The 14,221-nt window shown below is 39.3% G+C and overlaps 1 protein-coding gene and 1 long non-coding RNA gene across 2 annotated transcripts in view; one reads left to right on the plus strand and one right to left on the minus strand.

The window, feature by feature from the left end:
* dusp3a (dual specificity phosphatase 3a) overlaps window positions 1-407 on the minus strand; it is a 13,396-nt gene extending 12,989 nt beyond the window's left edge. The window contains exon 1 of the mRNA XM_008314411.3: window positions 17-407. Coding sequence (XP_008312633.1) covers window positions 17-216 — 200 coding nt within the window. The 5' untranslated portion in view covers window positions 217-407. The remainder of the gene's footprint in view (window positions 1-16) is intronic.
* LOC103381852 (uncharacterized) overlaps window positions 1-14,221 on the plus strand; it is a 117,984-nt gene that overhangs the window by 90,982 nt on the left and 12,781 nt on the right. The window lies entirely within an intron of this gene.

Raw genomic sequence — 14,221 nt, forward strand, 5'->3', positions numbered from 1 at the left:
GAGAAACATGACTCACGCGTTGCCGATGTATATCCTGGGGTACACCTCGTTGAAGTGCTGGGTGGGTAGACTGTAGAAGCCGCTGCCGTTGGACAGCAGCTCGTTGAGTTGCTGGACGGTCACCTCACAGCCTGGAGCTGGAGCATCAGTCGGCGCCTGCTGCTGAGGCTGGGGCTGCTGATGCTGCTGTTTAGTTGGACTCAGGTGTTTCTTCATGGCTCGTCTTTGACAGAAAAACTAGTGGTGGATAACAGTCGTCCACACAGTCGTGTGCCTTTTCCGATCGTTCAGCCGCATTTTTTTTTAACTCCACGCGTGAGTCGTGCGTGCTGTCGCCTGAAAGGTATCTGCTGAGGAAGGGAGCGAGAGCCACAGCCTTCAGTACACCCTCAGTCAAGAGTAATAAAGTTCAGCGAGGCACTTCCTGTTAAAGTGCCACAATAAAACGCGCATTATTTGGATAATCATTCCACCTATTAACGGAAAATCAAAACTGTCAAAAGAAAGTACAACTAACAAACTAAACATATTTTATATCACCTATATTACGTTGTTCTTCATGTAAAAACATAATATTTAAAAGCAAATTTGGTTCTACACTTGCAGCTAGCAATATAAAGAGGTACCAGACTAAGAATAGTTTTAAAAAAGACTGACCAGCGTGAGAGCATACGTTGAGATGCATTCAAATCTAGAGAGTGTTAAGTTATAAAACTCATAAGGTTTAAAAACAAACCGTGTTACTCCGTTAAACGGTTCAACAATAATGGGGTGCTCTTATTTTTTTAAAATACATTGTATAACTTCCGGTGCTCCTCTCCCTGTTGACGGCTGACTTGACGCCTGTCTTTTCCCTTAGCAGCAGACACACCCCACAGGCAGACAGACACTCGGGAGACAGCAGCTGGACTTAGAGCCATTGATACCACGGACTCTGTGCTACCGTTAGGTTATTTGTTAAATAAACATAGAACTCTTTGGTTACATTAACACGTCTTCCCTCACCTTTTATAAGCCAAGGCCGGCTTTCCAAAATGTCCCCGCCTGTGGACGGTCTGGAGATTACACAACTGTGTTGTGACGCGTACAACAAGTGGTCAGGGGCATAACAACCCCCATTGGTTATTGTATGTATATTCTTTAAAATTGGGCTTTAACAACTAACTCACAATGTATTTATTTTTAACATATATATTTCTTTTATTTATATAATTGAGACAAATTAACCCATTTTTGATTCAGAGTTATGTTAATTAATTTTTGACGGCCCCTGGCGTTATTGGTATTAGAGTATATATATATATATATATATATAGATTATTAAGAGCTGCCCAATGTGTGGGCTGGCTTCTATGTCATGTATTAAAATTTTTTAAAGGAAAGTCAATCGTTTTAAAAGGTTTTGTTTTTTTCTTAAGCTCAAAACGCATGATGTTTAGGTTTTAGGATTCTCTGCCGCCTGGTGGTAATGTTGAGTATTACAACTCGAGCTCCCACTCACGCATAAGAAACTGCGGTGCAGGTGGGCGATCTTCTAGGAGTCATTCAGTGCTCGGTGTTTCTCTGAGCATCTGGAGAGTCGCGGCAGTGCAACATGTCAAACCTAGGAGTGTTCACATTGCCGACCACTAGATGTCAGCACATTGCTTTCATGTGAGTCATGTTGGCAACGTTATGGTTAACTGAAGTGGAAACTAAAGTGTTATTTTTAGCACAGCTGTGTATTTCCTGACACATCTGCAAATGTGGCAACGACCCACAAGATTGGAATTTCAACCCAGACTGAAGAGTTAAAGACATTTATGTAGTTTAAAGAGCTGCAGTTTTTCGAAACAATAAATACATGTAAAATAAATCTTTCAATTTTTGACCGGTACATTTTATACATGTTAAGAAGTTTAATGTGGAGTTATTTTGAACTGAGTTTAGAAGGTTAGAGCTGTTCTCCAATCCCACCACTTGGTGGCGACCCTGAGTTTAGTGTTAAAATAATGTTTCATAATTCATAACGATCCCGGTGTTTTTCTTGTCTCAATTACTAAAACATTTTTCTTTTATTAAACTCATATCATATAGTTAAATAAATGTAATAATTTTACATTACATTTGTGTTAGTCAAAGATTTTACCATTTAACCTTTCAATATATATATTATTTTGATAAATATTTTTAATCTTAAAACTAGTCATCTGTTACTTTGGGTGATTTTAATTTTTTTGGACACTTTTTTTTTTTAGCTTTTTTAGTTTATATTATTTAACTATACCTTTATATACATTGTCATTGCCCTGTTGACATTTATATAGATTAACACTTTTTAATTGACGTGCCTTGTCTAGCAAAAGATTCTTGTGTGCTGCAGAAACCTCTCTCTGCACAACATTTTCTCTCCGTGGTTTGGAAAAGTTACTACATTAACATTCCCTTCATATAAAATTTACAGTCAGACATTTCCGGAACCCTTTGATCTGAGTCCTTACCAACCTGGCCTGACCTTAAATAAAGCAACATGAAAATTACATATTTTCTAAATGAATCAAATGTCATATATTTTAGGGACGCTGTCATCTTAATCTGGAACTAAATGCAGTTTAGAACTGTTGTGATAAGAGGATATTCCAATGTCAAATTTCCCCTCGGTGTCAGTGCTGCTGTTGAATTTTAAAAACCTATGCATTCACACTTTTCACCACTCCTATCCTGCTTTTGTAGTCTCACAACACAGTTGTCTGTGAAGGCGAGCAGATCAAAAAGACTGTTAGATTACAGTTGGCATACATGAGATACGGACAGGAATTTAACCCTCGCACTTCCTGCTTCCCTGACATGCAGGACGATGGCGATCTGGACTCAGTCCCAACCTGTTGGTCACGGTTGACATGTGAGTCATAATCAGTGTGTGATTCTGTACACACATACTCACACACACACACACTTGACTCTGGTGCTCTTGACCCACTTCACTGAAAACCCACTGCCAGTCACCGTTTTTGTGTTTCCATGGCAATGTAAGAAGATGCAGTGTTACTCCATGGCAACAACAGGTCTCGTGGAACACAATTTTGAAATTTCCCGTTACGCACACACCTGTGGGTTTGTGTGTGTGTCCTTGGAACATCTGAAATAATACTAATCAGGCGAGCCTTTTGTGTTTCTAGTCTAAAGATTAGGGTTATACAGAATATTCAGAGATTTCATTATGCACCTCAGTGTTCTTTCCTGTCAATACGGTTTTGACATACAGTCAAAAGACGTGTGTTTCTGAACATAATACCACGGACTTTTTAAGCATCAATTGTTGTGTGCAATATGACGATGGTTTCGTATGAAACCTGCGATATTTGTTCGGTTGTGTATTTAAATATAATTATATATTATACTTCTAATTTTTCAATTTTTCTATTAATATTATTAATGCTTTTCATCCCATCTGTCTGGTGGACATTAAGACACTTAATTTTAGGGCATTTTTATTGACATTTTCTGCTTCTTTATTCCTCGACATGATGATAATCTGCTGACCAACACCTGAGTCCTGCCGCAACTCAGCAGCCAGTGACGGGTAGTGGATTTATGCCTAACCCCTAAATTAGGTTTGGGGGGATGTGTATGTTCTGACCATTGTTTGATATTAGGATCCTTATCTTTATGGGAAATCCTCACAGTCTGTGGGCGGCAGATTGGAGCAACAACATCTGAATCTTGGATAAAAATCTGGGCGTTTCTATCAACATGTCTACTCTGTGTATTTGCTTGTGTTATTGTACACAGAATAAGACGTGGTAAACACATTGTGTCTGAACATGTAGCTTCATGTAGGAAGGTTGATAATATTTTTTCAACATTCTCAACCCTTCTAGCTCTGATGTCTGTCATCTCACTGGAAGGTTTTTCAACAGATTCATATGTCGTCAAATCTACTGCAGAGACACAGCTGACAGTGCAGCCAACACAGACATGAAGGCAACGCTATGAAGATGATTTCTGCTGACGGCTCCTGAGAGCACAGGGAATCCTGCAGCTTCAAGAATTTAGTTTGATTGAAAAAAATAGTTCAAGTTCTACCTAGAGCTGTTTAAACAGAGTACCACAGAGACGACTGCAGTATAGAGTACATAGTGGCCATTTCTACTTTAATAGTACATTGTGAGTACTTTAATGATGATCAGATATAAAGAGAGAGAGAGAGGGAGCGTTTTCACACAAGTGAATTGGTGAATCCCATTCTGCTTAAATGAGAGGATTTAAAACATCACGAAAGAGAACAGGATTAGTGAACCAATACCTTAGAATCCCCTGCCTTAGAACAGGCAAACACCAAGGCAGCGGTCGTTAACAGCTGGTTGATGTCAGGTTTTGACCTGGTGTGACAGACAGGACCCAGAGTAGTACACAGAACACATTCAGTGGAGTAGAGGAAATGTGGAGAAATATCTTTGTTGTTTTCAAAAAAGTTTTATGGTTTTTTACTTCCTCTTGTACAGTTATTCTATGTACACCCCAAAGGCAGCAACTCAAAATCACGTATGAATAACTTACTCCTTTCAGACGTTTATGTCCAAACAACACACTGAACAATGACCCTGTCTAGATCCTGATGATGATTATGATGATGATGATGATGTACATGTGTTTACGGTCATGTAACACGCTCTAATCATATTTCTTAACCCTTGGCTACGTAAACAACATCCAGCCTGCTCACCAGTGTTCTTTCAAATCTTAAGAACTGCTCCTCTTCTGAGGTCGTGCACTCTCTGTCCCCAGCAGCACTTCTTGGCTCTGTCATCCAGATGGCTCCGGCATGTGCTGTACTCTGTCATTTGGACCCACCCACCTTACATACGTGTTTATGCTATTGTCATGCATATCTGCACGTGGTGCCTTGAAGCACTGGGCTGCCTTTATCCCAGAGTCAGGGCGTCTCAATCAATCTGGGCTCCTTTTATTCAGGCTGACCAGCTCCCAGTGCTGCCTCGGCCACGGGCTTTTGTAGCAAGTCAGTTAGAGGTTATTTGTCTTATGCTGGAGTGTATCTAACAATGGGACTTTCTACAGGAGGGGGAAGTGGGGGCAACAGTAGTGATGTGTGAATGATACAACCATCTGCCTGACGTTGGGGATAAAAGCTAAATCCTAAAAGCCAAAAATGGATGATTAAAAAAACCTTGATATCAGAATAAATGTATTGATTCACCAAGAATAACATCAGCCGACATTAGATCGGTGTTTTATATATGTGTAAATCTGTGGGTCTGAGAACATGATCTCGTCTGATTGGTCGCTCAGTCCCCACGTTAATCTCTCAGTTGAGAAACAAGGTCCTGGCCTCTGGTATTTCTTTTCAGCGAAGGTCATATTCGGTCTGGGCTGGTTTTCTGACATGACTTGTAAATTTAGACCTTTAGCAGGTCACTGAGGGGTGACCTTTACCCAGGATATGATTAAAATAAAGGTAGCTGATTTAAGTCAGAAACAACTGCATCAGACCATGCATTTGAACTGCTTGATTCCTATCTGGAAAATGAGAGTGTGTAAAATATGAGGTAGATTTGATCAGTCAGCTCAAATGAAACCTGTGGTGTATTAAATACTCATGTGACCAGGCAGTAAATGCCAAATAGAAACCTTAACCAGTCACAAAAGGCTGTTTGATCAATTCCATGACATTTGCATGAGTTTCTGTTCAGCAGAAAGCTGTATAATCTATTCTTACTTTACAACAGCCTTTGTTCAACGCCCGCTCTTTATAAACAATCTATCAATAGCCTATCCCTTCACTTACATGCTACACTTTCCTAAGATGACTGTATTTTCCATCTGCCCTCATACTGATTTAGCCCTGTTCATGATCAACATTATTAAAGAGAAGAGTCATATAAATGCATTATTTAGTAGCTTCCTCCATATTAAGCAGAAACCATACAGGACATTTTTTATATAACCTGATTTTTCACCCTGTCACAGAGGGTTTCATAACACACTTGTTAGAGTACCATAATTCACTCAAACCAGGTTGTGTCAGGATAAAGCTGGTACAAAGAAACACTGATCTCAAGCCTGTGCTCAGTGCTTAACACATTAACATCTGGGAAAAGCGATAACGCTCCACTTCCAAGTCAAATTCTGGAGCTGGCTTTCCACCACAATCTAATAGGAAGGGATCTCTTCTGTTTTCAGAAATGTAATTTACTGCCAGTGTGTTTGTGTGTCTCTCCCACACACACATACACACACACACACACACACACAAACAGTGTTGTCTTTGTCAAAGCCTTGTTAAGGCCTAATGTTGTTTCACCAGAGTGATAATGTGATAACCGCAGCCGGGGGCTGTTGTCTGAGGTAATCTGTATTTGGATGGATTATAGTAATAACAGGAAGAAAAAGAGGGTCAGGCTGTTTAGACAGGGAGAGACGTTTGACTGAATTGACAGGGTCTCCATCACTAAACTACCGAAACTGGAGGCTTTAAAAAATATTTGTTTTAATTTTGTGTAATTATTTTTTGTAATTCATTTTTAAAATAAGAAAAGTTTAAAATGCAGTAGAAGTGTATTGATTTGCAGTCATTTTTAATACATTCTAACTGAATTGATCCTATTCTCTTCTGTGTTGGATTAAAATTCTCTTATATAACTTTTCCAGCTCATGTTATATCACAATGGCAGAATTCTTGCAATTCATTCCATACCATAATAATCAGATAATCTGGTTACATAGGGACTCGTAAATCTACAGCAACATGACCTGTTTTGCAGCCACCAAGTGTCTGCATGAATATTATAAGCCCATGTGTTTGTTGCATGTGTGTGTCAGTAAAAGTCCTACACTCACAGTGTAATACACTGATATATTTTGTGCAGTAAATATGTTGCATTAAATTTAATAAGTAGTAAACTGTCAGGTATGGATTCAACTGAAAGAGAAAACAATGTTGATTTATCTTCCCTGTAACCATCCATATATATAACAACATAAATGTTGTTAAAATGAGGCAAAAGAATAGCTAATTATTAGCTGATGCTACCAAAAGGGTAAAATAACTGCAACCCAGTGTGAAGCTACATATCAATGAGTTTGAATTAGAATAAAATATAAAAAAAGATTCAAATAAACATACTAATAAAGAAGGAAGACAGATGTCACAGCTGTGTTGACGGCTCCATGGAGCAGCCTGTGTGATTGAGCAGTGATCAACAGTCCCACAGACAGCGTTGACTTCTATCTTTAGACTCAGGCCAATAGTCAGCTGGATACAGCCGGCGAGACATATTGACGCGGTTGAAGGGAAGTGGATCAGTTTGTCACTGCTGCCCCTGATATCATCTGTTTGAATTAACACCCACATTTAGCCAAACTACGCTGTCGAAAGTTTTCATTTTAGGAAGACTCTTATCACAAGTGTCAGACGAGCCTTGTTACTGATGCAAACTTGGAATTTATTCTGTCTTCCTGCAGGGTGATTGTGAAAGCAGGCAGTCTGCCATGTTGTTCTGTTCTGCTGTGTCATAAATCATAGGAGGAGAGGTGGTTTGGCAGGAAATGGCAGTAGAGACAAATGATCTCTAAGAAAATGCAGTATATCTAAACACATCTAAAAGTTAAACAACAACAATTAGATTTTTTCTACTACCTTGACAGACGACAAAGGTCAAATACCAAGCACCAATAACAATGTGGCACTGAAATATATTTAAATATTTTAAAATGTCTAAAACTGATGTTAATGGTTAAGCACTGAAAAGACTTGGTTAAATTTAGGTAAAGGTCTATGTATTTTATTTTATTTTTATATATTTGTATTTATATATTTTTTTCCATTTATTATTATTATTTTTTTACCAAACTACTAAAGTGTGAAGTATTACAGTATGTTTATTATCCTCTGAAAAGCTAGTAAAACTGGTACAGTCCTGGTAATCCAGGTTACCTGACTGTGATGTTTTAGCAGATTGAGCACACTGTTCTGACTCACAGTGTAAATGAAATAACTGTGTACAGGCAAATGTGGGATGAATCCAAACACTACAAACTCAACTACCTGGGTTAGGATTTAGCTTTGGCTGCTGATAAAGAGCTTCTCATGCACTCGTGCACTTCACTGAGTGCCTCGGAGCTCTGTGCTATCTTTAGCAAATGTTGAAGCTTTTACCAGTGGCCTTCTCCTCCTCATCGTCCCACTCCCACTCATCCTATCCTCCTCCTCTATTCCCCCAGCCCACTCACTGTTGGCTGCACGTGCAAACATCAACACTCATGCACGCTTCTCTCAGCCGTCAAGCCGATGACTAACTTACATATGTAGACTGCATGACTGTTACTGGGCAGATTAGAGGAAGCAACCTACTTTTGAGGCTGATGTTTGTGTCTTCAGTGCAGAGTGAAAGGCTGACTCCTGCTCCCAGAGCCAACTCTGACTCCTGCCCACGGGCAGGTTAAAAACATGTATTCAAATGTAGTCATTAGTGCACCATTAAACAGAGACCACAACAATTACCATTCATCAGCATGTAATGACCCACTGCCTCTGGTTCATGCAGAAGGCCACATTTATTTTATTCACATTATGCACAATATTTGATATTATGCTATTACAACTAATGATGTGAAAAGCATTCTGAACGCCTGTGCCCTTTTGGGCTTTAATTAGCTTTTCATATGCTGCCACAAAGTTTGTTGATTTTGGATGTGTTTCTCAAGAAAGCTTAGCAGGATCTGGACTGGGATGAAACTGCCCAAGAAGTGACTCAAATTATAGGACAGCAATTTAATATAATTTCAGCTTTGCTAACTAACCTAATTGGTGGGTTTTCTTAGGCAATATTTTTTCTGGTGCTTTGTAAGCTTTAAAATACAGTCTGTAGAGCCAGTAGTTTGGTTTGTTTTAATTGATGAATAGGATTTGAATGAGGACCAAAGATGAAGCCATTGGTTTGACCCAATTGATTTGTTCACTGATTTAATTGCAGCAATTAATACAATATATTTATCTGAGTGTACAACAACTAACCTGGCTGGTTTTTCAAACTGGACGTTTTGCTTTAATGCTATGGCTATGTGTGGACACTAATGTAAACCAGTACATTTTATTTTGGAGTAAAAATCAACTCCAGCCAATAGGTCAAATTGTGGATAATTGTTGTGCACACCTTAAGAAAAATGGAAGTCACAGCTCTTGTCTCCTGCGAGGAAACCTGTTCGTGCGAATGTAACATCCATCCAATCACGCCATTGTGAGGCTGTGTAATAACAGTCATTTTATGCCACAGAATGAGAGCTATTGTTGTCAACGTGCACCTGTAATTGGCTTCCCCTGGCTCACTGCTCTCACTCACTGCTGTCACTGTATTGCAGTGCATAGTCTAGTGGTAACAGGAGACACACCTCTTCTGTCCTCTTGCTCTTCACTTTCTGAGCTGTTGTCCCACGACACGTGCTGAGCCAGGAGCTGCAGTCTGCAGCTGACAGTGATGAGAAAGTATTCACCCCGCTCTCTGTTCTTCCTTCACATCAGGAGAAGAAAATCAGATTTAAAAAAAAGCAGTGAAAAGATCAGAGAAGTCATATTTATTATCTGTCTTCCTGAAAAATGTCAAGTGTGTTCTCCTACAAAAACCTCCTGCTGTTTCGCCCCCCCGGCTGCTCCGCTCCGTATAAGGGCTTCAGCAGATAAAACACAGCTGGTGAATTATAAATGAAACGGCAAAGTGTGACCGCTGCTGCCTTTACTACTACTTTTTACTTTACATCCAAGTCCAGCAGAGTTCCCCACTCTGGTCTCGTGTATGTTCTGCTGACATCTTAGCGTTCCCATGGACTAACTGTCGGGGTATTTAGCTGCAGAAGACTGTTGCCTGAAGCACGTTTCTCACAGTTTTCCCTCTTTAACTTTCCAGTCAGGTTTAATAAGTTCCTAATAAACGAGAAGGAGCGGAAGCTGTTTAGGTCAATCTACTCTGCCCAGTTACAGATCATTGGGCGCTTCATTTGTGGTGATTTAAATGTGTGCCACAGGATGTATTCCAAAATATATCCACCCAATGGCTTTCCATTTTCCTCCTCCTCTACTATTTTAGTAATGGGATGTTGGAGGTTTTCTTAGGCATCAGACAAGAAAAGCAACCTCCTTGTGCCCCCCACCCCACCCCACCTCCCTCTGCTCTCCCTGAGAAATGACATTTTGGTTTCAAGTGTCATTAAAAAATAAATAACTGTGTTCTGAGTAGAGTAAGAGGAACATCCTGGTGCCAGAGTCTTTATATTTCTCCACACTGCAGCATGAAGGACACAGCATGTGTTTGATCAGCAATGCAAAGCTGCAATTAATGAGTGGAGGTCGTAAATTTCTAAAAGTGTCTGATGTTGATGTGGTCCACTGATTTATGAGGGAACATAAAGTGCACTTTGCCTTTTATTTAAATGTATTTTCTGACAGATATTCATGTGGGGAGAGCACACCATGTAATTACAGTGTTTCTGGAATCAGGGTTTGAGGGTTTGATTATTGCATCCTCTCTTTTCACAGAACACAAATTACAGCCTGTTTAGAAACGTAAACCAACTTCCTGTTAGTTTGATATGAAAACATTGTATGTCCTTGGTCAATTTACTGTGTGGTGGAACATGACTAAAAAAAATCATAAAACTAATCAGATAAATGCTTTTTAGTATTAGTACTATTGAACCATTAGTTTTGGAAACTAGTGATTTATATATGAGAAAATTGAACTGCATCTTAGGACTGACACATCTGAGCTAGTGGTTAATATTTAGTACAGAGCCTCAGTATTTAGTGGAGCTGTACACCTCCAACAATGGTGTGCCAAAATGTTAAAATATGTTACCTACCTACTCTATTTAAAACACAACTTACACTGTACATTCAGGAGAAATGTCTTAGCATCATCAATCATTTTTTCAACTGTGATTATTTGTATTTAAATATCTGATCAGGCCAATGTAACGTTTGTGTTACGTTTTCTTTTACTGTATGACATCCTAAAAGAAAACAAAGAAAAAAAAAATTTAAAAATGTAAAGATGCTCTGGAATACTACTCACTAAGATTTGTCTTAACATTGACTGTTAAATGTTTTAAATAGAAAAGTTTTATGTGATTCTGTCAAGACCCTGACATGCACTGGCTCCAACCAGAATAGCTGTCAGACACAAATTGGAACATTTTGGTCTAGAAATGGTGAGTTTAACCACTGTCTCTGCACACTGGGGAGATACAGAGACAGCATACATAGTTTTTGGTGAATGCATTCTGTGAAAGTCCACCGCAAACATCTTAAAAAGAAAAGAAAATGTGCCAGTGAGTCTACTGCACCCCATTAATGTTTTAACACGCACTCTGAAGTGATGTTGGGACAGTGTAATTTAAAATCCCTGACTGCATCACTATTTCTATGGAGGACAAAGAGAAAAGAATGTTAAAAATAACTTGAGCTCTAGGCAATACTCATCGCAGTGAACCAATAAATTATGGACTTAAATGCAGCCTTAAAAGCAGGGCCACTGTAAAAAAGGTTTTGAAAATGGGTCTCCATTAGAAATCACTGCAGAATAAACAGGTCTGTGAAGCAGAAGCAAATCCTCGAACTAAGGAAAGGGTCAACTCTTACATAATAAGTCACAAGAATTGTCTGGTACACTGACAAAGGGACAGGAAGTGAGACACAGGCTGAATAGAAAGGAGTGAGGGACACATGTAGATGCAGGTGAAACTGGACTGACGACACCAGGGTATGACACGTGTCGTGACTTGATGTGAGTTTGACCCAGTTGCCTGACAGCTTCAGGATGTTGCTCTGAATGTTATATAGTCCAGGATGAGCTAACAAAAGTAGACTACTTGAATAGATGCATGGATAAGTGATGTAGTATTTACACCAGTGCTACCTGTATGACTTCCTTTTGACAGAGTTTACTCATAGAATCTTTGGATTTGTGTCGGTGTGATGAAGCTACATTAAACAAACTCATAAACTAGACAATCTTTACATCTGTGGTTGCCAACCTTTTTTTGGCCCATGTTCCTTATTTTGACATCACACATTTCTGGCGATGCAAGAGGAATTATTCTGGAATTAGTTTTTGATTAGCACAAAGTCCACACATTTTATTTTCTAGCACCAGCTCATTTATGTTCATGAAAGTGGTAAATATAGTTGTTTAATATGGTGTGTGGTGTTTTTAATCAATTACTAGACATTTCAGGCAACCTCATTTAAATTCCAGGTGACCCCATGGTTGAAAACACTGCTTAAATATAAAGTGAGGTAGGATTCATCATCAGAAACATTTGTGTGTGTGTGTGTGTGTGTGTGTGTGCTCAAAGATGGCAGACTGACTGGTTTCCAGTTTGATCCTGTCCTGTGAACCTGCTACAGTTCTCCTGCTAAGACATAAAGTCTAATCAGTTGGATGCGTTTGTCTCTGCATATGTTTGCTGTTAGCATCTATTCTAGACGGGACTGAAGACTTATTTGTGAGCCTCTGGTTTCATTCTGCCTGTGCTGACTGGCAACAGTCCCAGTTAAAGGCTTGACTAACAGAATTAACACACTGATGGAAGTGTGTGTGTGTGTTTCACTGATTTCTTTTATCGTATTTTATCTTCACTACGACCAGAGAGAAGGGACCAGAGATGTAATTGCTGACCCTCAGTTAAAAAATCAATAGTGGAAACAGCCACTGGTGTACGATGGTCTGCCCAGCTTCAAACAGTGAAATCATTGATGGAATAACATGAAAGGAAAACAAAAGACTTGTTATGAAAGACTGTAGCATGACCTGGACAAACAAAGACGGTCACCATTGATGCCTCATTTGGCAAATACCAGATCTGATCCGCTTGGCTTCCTCCTTCACAACTTTGGTCCAGGATTCCTGGACCTTCTTCACAAGAGACTCTAAATAATACGATTAACAAGTTTAAATATTTTATTTTTAGTTTAATGGAATTTTATGAATCAAATGAATCAGTGAGATGATCAGATAAATCATTTCATTATTTTTCCATGAGTTTATGACTCAAAGACTGTCACTCAACCATAGATTTTTGGCTGAGAGTTTGGAGCAGATTTGTGGAGAGTTGTAGCTACAGTAGCAGAACCTGGGTCCTCAAACCTAACAAACAGTAGCTCTCAGTTATTTTCCAGAGAAGATCTGTGAGATTTTGCTTCACCTCTATAAAAACATGACTATTGACTGTAGTGTCTTTACATAAATTCTCCAGTAAATGATATGCATGTGTTCGTGTAACCTGGATCTGCTGCTCCTCATTATTCCTAAAACCGTCCTTCACTGTTATTCATCTCCATCCATCTCACTCCATCCATCTTACTGAACCATTTTATGACATTAAACTAAGGATATTCCTCCTGACTCAGCACTTTCCCAGAAACACCCACTGCTGCAGTAACACAAATAAAAGCTGTAGTCTGTGTTCTGCAGAGGACAGGCCTTCAGCCTACACAGGCCTAAGATTGTTTCTAATATAGAAATGAACCCAGAGCCTGAGTGATAGTGCGGGTGTTCAGATCTTCACTAGGTTAAATGTTAAATATAACAAGAGGTTGTCACTGATCTCTTAATATTCTACTGAGGAGCATGCAATCGCCCAGTAGTAACAATCAGGTCTCAGTGCAGGGTTTTTTGTCATGAAGTTTAAATCCCAGTGGTTATATGACCGTTGCCATGGCTTCTGAATACAATGAATCAACATTGACTTTGAATCTGCAGAATAAAAAGCACTACCATGAATATAAATAAATGCTGGACCAAAATCTGATATTCTTTATCAACAAATCGAATCTAAGCCATTACTGTCTTATTGCCAGTTGCACCAGAGGAATAAAAGAGACAATAATGACCATTTGTTTTGGTTAGGGTCACCTCTGAGGTAAAAGAGATTTGATACAAACATAGAAGCCCCTCCCACTCCTGACAATGGCTTCTTCACAATGAAGAAATATGGTCTGAGCCCCTTTTATTCCCCTATGGCTCAGAGGGAATAAGGCAGGCCTGTGTGGTAAAGTCCTGCTTTAGTTTGCCAAACAATCACTTTTCATCCATTCAGTCCTGCAGGCTTTAAACGAAGACCAAGTGGCAGCTTTATGACTCTTTGGAAATAAACGCTAAAGCAAATAATCGAGCCCCTCCAACCAAACAGTGTCCCTTTGAAGCCCTCACAGGACATTCAAGCTCAACCG

The sequence above is a fragment of the Cynoglossus semilaevis genome, chromosome 8, assembly GCF_000523025.1.
Source record: "Cynoglossus semilaevis isolate Cse_v1.0 chromosome 8, Cse_v1.0, whole genome shotgun sequence".
Lineage (NCBI taxonomy): Eukaryota > Metazoa > Chordata > Actinopteri > Pleuronectiformes > Cynoglossidae > Cynoglossus > Cynoglossus semilaevis.